Source organism: Lithobates pipiens, unplaced genomic scaffold (assembly GCF_037356315.1).
Source record: "Lithobates pipiens isolate NorthernLeopardFrog02 unplaced genomic scaffold, aLitPip1_a1.2 Scaffold_18, whole genome shotgun sequence".
NCBI lineage: Eukaryota > Metazoa > Chordata > Amphibia > Anura > Ranidae > Lithobates > Lithobates pipiens.
In genome coordinates, this window is record NW_027507758.1 from 276,175,543 (window position 1) to 276,189,014 (window position 13,472).

The 13,472-nt window shown below is 42.9% G+C and overlaps 1 protein-coding gene across 2 annotated transcripts in view; it reads left to right on the plus strand.

Moving 5' to 3' along the window:
• TBC1D32 (TBC1 domain family member 32) overlaps positions 1 to 13,472 on the plus strand; it is a 448,964-nt gene that overhangs the window by 98,266 nt on the left and 337,226 nt on the right. For both annotated transcript variants that reach the window (XM_077487027.1, XM_077487028.1), the window contains exons 11-12: positions 6,706 to 6,765; positions 8,579 to 8,678. In XM_077487027.1, coding sequence (XP_077343153.1) covers positions 6,706 to 6,765; positions 8,579 to 8,678 — 160 coding nt within the window. The remainder of the gene's footprint in view (positions 1 to 6,705; positions 6,766 to 8,578; positions 8,679 to 13,472) is intronic.

Genomic DNA, 13,472 nt, shown 5'->3' on the forward strand with positions numbered 1-13,472 from the left:
AATGATTGCTTATTAGGCTGGGTTCACACTGGAGCGATGCGGAAACGCCGCGAATCCGCGGCGGGTTCCCGCATCGCATGCCTCCCGGCGGCAGTTCACACTGCCCTATGCGGACTGCTGGGAGTGTCAGTGAAATGTTACTGACACCCCCAGATCAGTTCGCATATCGCAGTGCGATCTGCAAACTCGGATCGCATGGTGTGAACACCCATGCGATCCGATTCTGCTGCGGGCCAAAAAAAGGGTCCCGTGCGAATTTGCGGCGGGTGCGGCGGGTGTGGCGGGTGCGGCGAATGGCTGAACTCGAATCGCACAGAGATCGGATGTGATTTGCACTGCAGTGCGGTGCGAATCACATTCGTTCTCATAAACCGCTGCAATGTGAACCCAGCCTTAGTGACACTGGCGACGGGGGGTGATCACGGGGTTAAACCTTTATTGGGGGGGTTAGGGGGGTACATTAGAACTAAAGGGGGCTAACCCTAACTGCCCTAACAGTTATTACAGTCACAAATGACACCAATGCAAAAAAAAAAAAAAAAAAAATGACATTGGTGTCACTGTGACTGGGGGGCAGGGGTAATTGGGGGGGTGATCGGGGGGGTGTGAGTGTGCCTGGCATGTTCTACTGTGTGTGTAGAGTGTTGGTGCAACTCACCGATCCGCTCTCCTCCGTGTCGGAACGAAAAATACCGACACGGAGGAGAGAATACATCACTTCCTCTCCTGTGTTTACATTACAGGAGAGGAAGTGATGTCACGGGGGATTCCTATTCGTCGGGAGCGATCGCGAGGGGGTGGCCATGAATGAATGGCCGCCCCCTCGTCCCGGATCGCTCCCGGACGAAAACCGACCGCCGCAGGCACCGGGCAGGGGCCCGATCGGGCCCCCGACCCGCGGGAGGCAAGGGACGTACATGTACGCCCATATGCCTGCCCGTGCCATGCTGTCGACGTACATCGTCGTGCGGCGGTCGGCAACTGGTTAAATCAGGGCAACCCTGAAAAGAGACTGGGCAAGGCTGCAAAGAGACTAGGCAAGGCTGCAAAGGCACTGGGCAAGGCTGCAGATGGACACTGATAAGGCTGCATTGATGGGCATTTAAATGTAAGTTTTTTCCTTAAACTTCCCTCCTAAAAGTTTTCTTCCTTAAAATTACCTCCTAAACTTGGGGTGCGTGTTATACGCCGATAAATACGGTACTAATTTTTGGGTAATAGGAAACACTTTAAATTTATCGAACTTGCAGTTATTAGAAAAAAAGCGCACCAAGCGTGCTTAAACACACTAATCGCTAAAATCAAGGGATTGGAAGCTTCCCATAAACGTACTCAGGCGCTGAACACCCTTCAGGACCTGATAGACACCAGAAAGCAACTCCTGGAAATACTCGATCGCAAAGCACGCCGAAAAATTACCCTTACTCACAAACTGTTCTATGAACAGGGCAACAAATGTGGGAGACTACTAGCAAGAGCAATCCAGGCCCAAAGAGCAAGTACAAACATACATACCATCAAAGACCCCCACGGTATTGCGTACAATTCCCCTAAAGATATAGCGACCCAGTTCGAGAACTATTATAAAGGGCTCTATAATCTCCCCCCCACCCATGCCAATGATAAGGAACGCAAACAAAGAGAGACGCTAATCACACAGTTTTTGCATAAATATGGCCCCACCAAGCTATCTAGAGAGGTTGCCCAAGACATTGACCATCCACTTACCGAAGAGGAATTCAAAGAGGCCATTAAGCAACTTAAGCCAGGCAAAAGCCCAGGACCGGACGGCCTCACAGCCCCCTATTACAAAACCTTCTCTGATGTATTAGCGAAACCCTACCTCAAAGCATTTAATTCACTAAACACAACAACGCCACCCTTTCACAGGCTATTGGAAGCCCACATCACAGTGATCCCAAAAAGCGGCAAAGACGGAACAGCGGTTACCAACTACAGACCGATTTCACTATTAGACGTTGACCTTAAACTATTTGCTAGAATCCTGGCGAACCGCCTCCTTCCTTTTCTCCCCACATTGATTGGCGATCATCAGGTAGGCTTTGTCCCTGGTCGAGAGGCCAGAGACAACACCATAAAAGCGATCAATCTTCATCACTGGTTAACGTCTAACAAACAAAAAGGATTCTTCTTATCCCTGGATGCGGAAAAGGCGTTCGACAGGCTGGCCTGGGACTACTTGGGGGCAGTATTGCGCCACTTGGGTTTACCAAGCAGGCTATATAACATGATTATGTCTCTATACACCACCCCGACGGCAAGAATCAGGGTCAACGGCCAGCTGTCGGACGCCTTCCCTATCCGAAATGTAACGAGGCAGGGATGCCCCCTCTCCCCTATTCTTTTCATCCTGACACTTGAACCGCTACTGAGACGCCTCCAAGCCAACGACGATATCAAGGGAATTCATGTGGCGGGACACGAATACAAACTAGCGGCATTTGCCGATGACATCCTCCTATTCCTTAGGGACCCACTTACATCTATCCCCAACTTACTGAAAGATTTTGATCTGTTCAACCGACTGTCTAACCTTAAAATAAACTTCTCCAAATCCAATGCCCTGAATATCTCCCTCCCTCCAGACACAGTCACGCAATGTCAAGATAACTTCCCATTTTCCTGGCAGAGGGAATCGATTACATATTTAGGTATCCAGCTCCCCGCCCACTTATCTGATTTATTCTCGAAAAATTTTCTCCCTCTGGTTCACACAATAACAGAAGACCTACGCAGGTGGGACAAACCTCAATTTTCGTGGTTTGGTCGTGCGGCCATCTTAAAGATGAACGTCCTCCCGCGTTTCCTTTATTTGCTACAGACAATCCCTATCGCGATACCCGACTCGTTCTTCCAACGCATCAAACGCATATCCCAACAATTCCTTTGGAAGCAGAAACAACCTAGGATAAGCTTTTCCCAACTCACAAAGCCCAAACACCTGGGGGGCATCGGTCTTCCAAATCTACGGTACTACTCCCTTGCTTGCCATCTGGGTAGAATCGTAGATTGGGCTACCCAGGAGAAGTCCAAGGGTTGGGTCCATCTTGAGAGCCTAACCTCCAATCTACCCCTTAGAACTTTACCATGGATTCTCCCTTCTCACACACCTAAAGGAGCTAAAGAACATCCCCTGGTAGCTGCCACCCTGAAGAGCTTCAAGGTAGCATGCAAACAATTTCAACTATCATCGAACCCAGGTCCGCTCACGCCGATTCGCATGAACCCGGCTTTTGCTCCTGGCATGAATGATGGTTTTTTACGGCCGGACTGGCCTCTAGAAGACCTACAAGCACATCACTTCTACCAGGGTGGTCGGCTACTGGACTATGATGGCCTCCCCGTCAGACCTGATGAGCAGCCCCTCCCGTTCTGGTCATACTTTCAGATCCGCCACTTTCTTAGAGCGTCCAACCGCGCAGGAGCCCTATCACGGAACCGGTCTCCGTTTGAGACTCTCTGCTCCCAAGCTACTCCACAACAGCACCTGATATCAACTATACACACTATGTTATTCTGGCAGAGTTCCCCGAAACACGGCGGGGCCTGCCCTGCCTGGGAGAGAGAGTTGCAAATGGACTTTTCGGAAACTGAATGGGAAAGCGTCTTGATCACCGCACACAAGGGATCCTTAAATGTACATACACAGGAAAATAATTACAAAATTCTATCCAGGTGGTATCGTACTCCGACACGCCTACATAAGTTTAACGCAGCGATCTCAGAGACCTGCTGGAGATGCCAGTCGGAACTGGGATCTTTCATTCACATCTGGTGGTCTTGCCCCAAAATCCAGGCCTTTTGGACTCAGGTCCACGCATTAACCTCCCGAATCACAAACCAGCAAATTGAATACACACCGGCCTCGCTCCTTCTCCACTTCTCCTCCACATCTACCTCCTCTTACAGAAAGTCTTTGGGCTTACATATGCTTAACGCGGCCAAGCTGTGCATACCGGTACATTGGGGATCTACGGAGCCCCCGACTATCTTAGAATGGCTACATAGAGTGGGAAAGATAGCGGAAATGGAGGAACTTATCCATATTGCCCGAGACTCGCCTCACAAATATGCCCGTACTTGGGACCGGTGGACCCAGTTCCGTTCTTCTGCTGAATTCGGGGCTCTTACGAACCCGATCACGCATGACTCCAGAAATACTCCTACCTCTGAGCAGAACTGACCCTATACTCCTTCCCGAAGGTGATGCGTCCGGGATCAGATAGGTCCTCTCACACCAGCCCCGAAAACACGAGGGGCTCCTACCTTTATAGATGGGGCTACCCTACCTTACCTAGCCCTTATTAACGGTCTGTCTCGGGGGAGTCAGTGGACGGATCGGTAGGTCCTTGCCCCCCCTTACCTCCCTCTCCCTGTTCTTCCTTAGGTACCCCTCCTCTCCCTTCTTCCTTACCCATCCCTTACATTGCCCCCCGACTGTACCCACATACCTGATGACTTGACACCAGACACTACCCCTCGCGACCCCACATTGCGGACCGTTGTAGTTGCGACTCCTACTAGGTAAATTCTATTGACACCATTTGAGCACGACACCCAGGAGAGACCGTCTTGTACCACAAGACGGACCAACTTGACCCTACTCAGACCCAGCGCCACCCCGTTTTCTCTTTTCACTGATGGAACGACTCGGTGTCTACGCGAAGGCAGACACATAGGGTTATCTCTCCCTATGCCCCCCCATGTGTAATTTATATCTCCCATCTCTCCAACCGAGTTTTTATTTTTTATTTTTTTGGGGTAAGGAGATATTTCTAGCTAAGGTGGTCTAATTGTTCAACAGATCATACACCTAGTAATATGTGTACTTAATCTTTAATATTACTTCTCAATGTTTGGGATATTTGTTTGTTACCTATTTGAATGTAACTCTGGTATATTCTGAAATGCAATGTACATTTTCCTTTTTCTTTTCGGAAAAACAATAAAAACTTTTATGGGAAAAAAAAAAAAAAAAGGAAACACTTTAGAAAGGTTTAGGAAACTGTTTAGATCACATTTCTGTAGTGTTAACTTTTTTCCTTGACATGTGGGTATGTGTATGAGGAGGGACCCAACCCCTTTTTAGTTTGCTTGTCCATACAATGCTATAAGGATATGTTATGCAGTCAACGAGTGCAGAGGCAGTGCTAGGCTTTCTATGAGATTTGATTTTATATTTCGGCTGCAGTGAAGCTGCAAGTGAAAGCTTCAGTGAGTTCTCTCATTTTAGTATTTAATTTTAAGGAGAATTTGATTCATGAGTTCACCCGTTATGTGATTTATACTCTTACCACTGTATATGCAACACAACAAATAGTAATCATTAAATGCAAATGTTCTCCCAGCACAGTATGCAGATGTTTACAGCATGATCCTTTGCCTACTGTGCTGTCTCTGTAGTACTACGTGTCCAAGCTGGCCACAATGGAATATAAAGTTTAACACACCCCTGTTAAAATGTCAGGTTTCTGTAAAAAAAAATAAGACAAAGATAAATCATTTCAGAACTTTTTCTGCCTTTAATTTGACCTATAAACTGTACAACTCAGTTGAACAACAAACGGAAATCTTTTAGGTGGAGGGACGTACAAATAAAAAAATTAAATAATATGGTTGCATAAGTGTGCACACCCTTAAACTGATACTATGCTGAATCACCTTTTGATTTTATTACAGCACTGAGTTGTTTTGGGTATGAGTCTATCAGCGTGACACATCTTGACTTGGCAATATTTGCCCTCACTGTTCTTTGCAAAAACACTCCAAATTTGTCAGATTGCGAGGGCCTCTTCTGTGCACAGCCCTCTTCAGATCACCCCACAGATTTTCAATCTGATTCAGGTCTGCGTTATGGCCTGGCCATTCCAAAACGTTAATCTTCTTCTGGTGAAGCCATTCCTTTGTTGATTTGGATGTATGCTTTAGGTTGTTGCTGAAAGATGAAGTTCCTCTTCATCTTTCTAGCAGAAGCCTGAAAGATTTGTGCCAATATTGACTGGTATTTGGAACTGTTCATAATTCCCTCTACCTTGTCTAAGGGCCCTGTTCCATCTTAAGAAAAACAGCCCCAAAGCATGATACGGCCACCACCATGCTTCACTGTGCTTCACTGTGGGTGTGATGTTCTTTTGGTGATGTGCAGTGTTGCTTTTGCAGCAAACATTTTTGGAATTATGACCAAAAAGTTCAGCCTTGGTTTCATCAGACCATAACACATCTTCCCAAATGCTTATGGGAGACTTCAGATATGTTTTGTTTTTGTGTTGCAAAATTGGCAACATTTCTAAAATGATTTATCTTCATCTCATTTTTTTACCTCACAGAAACCTGACATTTTAATGGATGTGTAGACTTTTTATATCCACTGTATCTTCTTCCTCTGCATAGTTGCAAGTCCCAGCACACTTTACTTGTATTTTTCTTCTATTATGTAAAATTTTAAGTCCCAGCACACTATACTTGAACTTATATTGTACAGTATCTGTAGAAGTAAAGTCCCATCATATTGCTCTTTAATTCTTCTGTATCTGTAGTAGTCCCAGTACACCATATGTATATTACTCCTTTTTGTACCACAAAGCTCATAACACTCCATACACCAATAATGCATGCTATTGCTTTCCCTTTATGCATGAAACGTTTTCAGTACAACCTCTACAATTTCTTGTGTTTGCCTTTCAGCATTCACATTATAGCAGAACTGTTGTTTTAAGACTTCTGGAAAAAAAGTACAAATCCTTGGTAAGCAGTTTCTTTTTAGTCAAGAAAAAATAGTGCATGTTTTATGTGTAAAACAATTGTATATTGTTTACTATGACCTTTTTTAATTTGTATGTCACTATTTTAGAAGGCCAATAGTTATTTAGTTACTATATGAAGTATTTTTTTATTATCACAGTTAAAGTATAAAAGTAAAGTATTGAAGTATATGTGAACCCTTCGTTTATAAAAAAAAAACACATTTAGTTTAATATAGAGATAGGGCATGCTTTTGTGTATATACAGATATAGAGTGTGTAATGAAATGCAATGAAAAAGTATTGAAATGTATTTAATACTTTATACAAAATCCTTTGTTAATGATAGCTTCAAGACGCCTCCTGTATGGAGAAACTATTAGCATGCATTGCTCAGTTGTGATTTTGGCCCAGTCTTCCACACAGTCTCCAAATCTTGAAGGTTCCATGGGCCTCTTCTACGAACTCTGATCTTTAGTTCTTTACATAGATTTTCTATTGGATTCAACTCAGGTGATTGGCTGAGCTATTCTAGCGGCTTTATTTTCTTTCTTTGAAACCAGTTGTGAGTTTCCTTGGCTTTGTATTTGGGATCATTTTCTTGCTGAAGTGTCCACTCTCATTTCATCTTCATCCTCCTGGTAGATGGAAGCAGATTTTTATCAAGCATTTCTTGGCACATTTATCCATTCATATTCCCTTCAATGATATGAAGTTTTCCAGCACCATATGCTGAAAAACAGCCCCACACCATGATCCCCAACTCCAAATTCCACTGTTTGTATAGTGTTTTTTGGGGTGATGTGCAGTGCCGTTTGTCCTCCAAACATGGTGTGTATTATGGCATCCAAAGTGTTAAATTTCAGTCTCATCTGACCAGACAATATTCTCCCAGTATTTCACAGGCTTGTCTAAATATTGTGCAGTAAACTTTAAACAACCTTCAACGTGATTTTTCTTCAGCAATGGTGTCTTGCGTGGCGAGCGTGCATACAGGCCATGGTAGTTGAGTGCATTACTTAATGTGTTCTTTGAAACAATTGTACCTGCTAATTCCAGGTCTTTCTGAATCACAGACCACAAGTGGGGGAGTGCACAGCGTTCTGCACTCCTGTGACCCATTTTCGTCCCTGAGGAGGTACAGGCTCGGAATCGATCCCGGCTTTAAAGTCAGGATTCACCCAGATGCCTGGAACAGCAGATGGCTCAGCCTATCATTCATAGACACGCACAGTGCCAGTAAGCCACTCAGATCCTTCCTTACAGATGTTTGACCATCAGCAGCAGGAGCCTATGGCTCCGCTGCCTGCATTTTTCCTATGTAAGCAGGAAATGAGAGTAGCGGTGCTGGAGCAGTAACACGGAACCAGGTAAGTGCTTACGGAATGAGGAGGGTAGTTCAGGTAGTGGGGCATTGTTGACTTAAATTCAGAAAATGTATTTAACATACCATATTTCCCCTATACATAAAAAAATATTTATAAGTGAACTATTTCTCAAAGTTTATATACATTTTTGAAATATGTGCTGGAATAATTAAAATCAGCTGGGTGAGGGAGGAATTTTAGTGCTGCTGAAACAAAGGCATTAATTACAAGGCATCTACATCTTCATATTCTTAATCTGTTAAATGATATTACTTGTATAGATTTTTTACACAAAGTAGTTTTTAGCGCTGGAAAAAGCACTGTCTAGAGAGGATGACCTGAAAAAGAAGAGATGGATTTAATTAACTAAATGTGTTAGCTCCATAAAATGTTCTCTGTGAGTCTTAAGAGGACCATTTTGGTCATTGGTATTGTTGTGCTGTCTTCCAGATTATTGCAGCTATTGAACAGTGTTTCTATTATTATGAATCATCACAGTCAGGAGTCGATGAAAACACTAAAACAACAGCGTCCTCGCAGCTCTATCCTGGTGAGTCTAATGGGGATATGTTTGTAGCTTTGCACTGGAAACAGATATCTTTTGCATGTTTGTTCAGATTTCTTTATATATAGTTAACTAGAACTAATACACCTTTTCGTTTTTCAATCAAGCCGGTGCTATAACAAAGTATAGATGGCATGCGTGCTAATTCCATTTTACCATGCCAAGCTCCTTACCTTAAATCAATTTAAAAGAACAGATAGCTTTGCCAGATTCTAGCAATGACCATGAAGCAGGCCTGTCATTGTTTTGAATGTGATAATGTACTTGCCCAGAGTGTGATTGCATCACTTAAAAATTCATTCCGAAAACATATTTGACTGTAAGCCATAACCTACACCGTCCCAAGAACACAGCCCTTGTATCTGTTGGAATCTGTGTGATCCCTGCTGCTAAAAAAGATAAAACTACAAAGACATCTGAAAAATGTAAATAAATATATTATTAAGGACACTTTCACACCAGCCCTGGTGTAAAACAAAACGTACACATTGGTGTACATTGTGTAGGGGCATTGGGGAAACAGTTCAATGCATTGTTACAAGACATGGCACTGTAACATGCTGCAGTATGGTCACAAGTGATGCCCTGCACTGCACTGCAAAAAAATTTAGACATGCCTCACCTCAATGCAGTGTTATGGTGTGAATAGGGCACATAAGAATTGTTTTCTTTGTGCCCTTGCATTGATCTGTGCAGGTCTTCTCAGCTCAAGAGATATGGTGGGAATGAGCCCATAAACACTATTTTTGTCTTATGTATGACTTATTTTGGTCAACTCAGAAAAGTTAAAAATATCATTAATTGTATTTCTTTTTTTTTTTTTTTAACCAGGAAAGAGTTTATTAAGAATTTAACAAACCATACAAATCAAAACAAACTTTTTTTTTAGAGTCCATACAAAATGTTACCTAAGAGCACAAAGTGATGAATATGGAAATGCTGTCACATTTGCATTGACAGTAGTCCAGAGTGTAAAAAATTACTGCACACTTAGTATAATACATGGAGCATCAAATTGCCTAGAGAACAGTTTTCTTCCCATTCTCCCACCCTCCCCATCAATCTATATATTTTTGCAGGGCCCAAAGTACCAATGAAAAGCCTTATATCAAGAGCCTATCTAGCATTAAATCTACAGGGGCTAAACCCGGGGTGTCCAGCCAACCTCCCCATACATTTTCACATTTTAAATGGTTTAAAAAAAAAAAAAAGTTTTTCATAGTGTAGTGTGGTACCCATGGGATCTACCCACATCTGTAATGTAGGTATAGTTTGGGAGATCCAATGTACTAGGATAGCTTATGTGCTTGGAAAAGGGCTCTGGCAGCTGCCTCCACATACATCCTGTATCAAGTCATCAAGAATACCTAAAATACACGGCTTGGGGTCTACTGGTACGTTTATATGGAATGTTTTATTAATAGTTGATACAATAGTAGCTTAGTAGCTATGTAGTTTTGGGCCACCCTACAACAGGTGTGTAAGCTCTCCCCTATCTTTGCAACCTTTGGGGCAAGAGTGATCCTGGCTTAGGTCCATATTATATAGTTTGAGAAGAGTCGGGTGTACCCTCAGTATAATGTAGAGTTGTAATATTCTGCTTGAGAGATTTAAGGAGCTGAGACGTACATCCTCTAAGCCCTTGTACACATGGTCGGACATTCCGATAACCAAATCCGGATTTTGTCCGAAACTGTTGTTGCATACACACGGTCGGATAAAGTTGTCATAAAATCCAATCGTTCAAAACGTGATGACATTATTTCTTTACGGCGGGACTACGTTCAGGCTAGTAGCCAATAACTGTGGTCTAGGAATTTGATCTGAGCAGGCGTGGCACTTTGTACGATCGGATCATGTTGTCGGAAAATTTTATAGCCCAGCCCTAAAACGTTGTCGTCGGATATTCCGACGGAAACAGTCCGATGGAGCCCACACACGGTCGGATTATCCGACAACACGGTCCGATCGGACATTTTCCGTCGGAATATCCGACCGTGTGTACAAGGGCTAAGACTTCCTCCTATTTATCCACAGAGAGTTCACCCACATCCTTTCATTAATTATATTTCAACTACACACATTTTTTAGTTTCTGAATAGAGTAAAGAAGGTTTAAAACTCCTGTTAGGTTCAGGTGCCTGCGTACCTTTGGGGAGATTTCTCTTCAATTTCTGTCCCGTATACACAACAGAAAGTGAAGAGAAATCTTTTCAAAAAGAGGTAAAGTCCCTTTTAGACAGTTGGTACTGCAACAAGTGTCCCTATTACGTGATCTTCCCTCAACTCAACAATTTAGTTAGAATCACAAGGGCCACCGGGACATATCCAGTGGGTGAACTGCCTCAGTAGGGAAACAGACCAGAGAAAACCTTGACAGGGTTGTCAACTCTTCATTTTGGCTGTGCTACAAAACAAAAACAAAGCAGAAATATATTTTCATAGGTAGTGACCTCCTGTCACTTTCAGTTAGGCATAGCGTCTGCCGAACATGCCCCATTCAAGTGAATGGGGCTGTTTTGCAAGCACCCTGCAACCACGTTGAAATGCACCTGGTACGGTGATCAAGGTTTTAAAGCAGGAGATGAGGAAGCGATATAACACCTTTTCACTGCTTGTAGAATGCTTCTGTGTTCTTCAGAGACCTTAACTCATGTGAACAACTTATGAGTCCAGCCATGCTACCGCTAATTCAATCTCCCTCTGTTCAGTTGTTTTTGAAGCTTGTAGATATCATGGACATTGGAAATAAAAAATGTCTGTTATGACTACAGTTTAATCCATCCTGCACAGGTAAAAGACACGTATTAGTTATGCTCTTGTACCCCTAAAAGCCTTGTCTCTAGAATGTTTGCATGAAACAACGTTCAACCCGTCCCATGGCAATGTATCTAAAAGTATTTTTAGTTATTGAATTAGGTCACTTTTTTTAAAATGTATCTACTTCATGAAATCCTAAAACCTGGTATGCTTAGATGTTTCTTCTGCAGACTTTTATTTTGGCCAAATTCAGAGATCACCAACACATCTAATAAATGTCAGGTTGATAAGAGCAGCCTGCATGTTTGTCATCTATATCTAACCTATTGTATATGACATATGACAGAAAGAAAAGCAAAATACTTAATTACATGACATTATCAGCTGCTCAGTGACTCTGACATTTTGCTTGAAAACGGCAAGTTTTTCACCGCAGAAGCACACAAAGAAAATGCCACGTTACGTTTTAAATTGTTGCTGTCTTAAATCTGAATGCATTGAGTTGGCCATATGTGAGTCATTTTTGGTTATTTGTAAGAAACAATCATTAAATAATTCAATCTACCTCTAACACAACAGCATTTCGCATATTCTATTTAGGCCTGATACATGGGCTTCAGAGACAGCATCACATTCAACTCTTCCATAGGACAACACATTTAACTAGTTGGAAATATTCATTAAATACAATTCAGGTTTTCATGTGTCATATGCTATTTTTATTATGCTTTAGTGTTGAAATAGTAGTCACAGGTGGCAGGACAAGGTACTCTGACACCCAAGCCATACATACCAAATACTCCCCTTCACGTTTTTTAATTTGGTGCTACAAAAAAAAAAAACAATGTTTACACACAGGCAGTAATAAAAAGGAAGGACATTAAGTGGTTATTATTAAACGTGAATTAGGGCTAACTAAAATTTTCCCCTTCAATGTATCTCTTACATAGTTTTAAGAGCCAGGAGGTGTCGGCGGAAGGGGAATTTGGGTAATCATGATTAGGGGAGAGATGTTCTGCAGAAATGAAAACACTGCTTGTACGCATGCGGCCATGCCGCAACAAAATTGTTCCTTTGCTGCCAGGCTGTGCAGTACTCATAGGGTGCTGAAAGAGTAGGAACCTTTTTCCTCCCTTACATGACAGCATCTGAATTCTAATCCTGAGCTGCCCAAAAAGGCAGAGCTGCAGCACAGTGACCAGCTGTCAACTTTCCTCAGTTGAGGTGCTCCAAAGGGAAGCTGGGAGGAAGGGCACCTAAGAATGCAGGGGGGTTGGAAGAACCCTATTATGGATTAGGTGGTGCCAGGGCAGAGCTAAGGAGCAGGGAGTGAGGTGGTGCCAGACCAACAGGGCAGGAATTGACCAGACAATGCAGCTCTAAGCTGGCTTAACATCTTGCAGCATGACGCCAGAGGGGAGAACATCCACTGCTTCTACCTTGGCTCTACTTTAGCAATCACAGTAGAAATTGGGACTTGAGGAGTCAGGAGACCTGCTCTGTGACCCTGTGCTCCTGAATCTGTGGCACGTTGCTTAAGTGATTAGCAGCACTAGGGTCGTCGGTTTGAATCCCAACCACAGCACTGCCTGCCTGGAGTTTGCATGTTCTCCCTGTGTCTACATGGGTTTTCTCTGGGTACGCTGGTTTCCTCACACATTCCAAACACATGCTGGTAGGTTAATTGGCTCCTGCCTAATATGGCCCTAGTATGCGTATGAACGTGAGTTGGAGACCTTTGACTGTAAACTCCTTGAGGGCAGTACTGATGTAAATGTATAATAAGTATGTGTAAAGTGCCTAAGTTGACGGCGCTATACAAGTACCTGTAATAAATAAAATAAGATACAGTGGGGAAAATAATTATTTGATCCCCTGCAGATTTTGTAAGTTTGCCCACTTACAAGGAAACAAAGGGTCTATAATTTTTTTTTATCATGGGTGTGTTTTAAATGATAGGAACAGAATATTAACCAAAAATCAAAAAAAAAAATGTAGTTACAATTCAGTGAGTAAAATA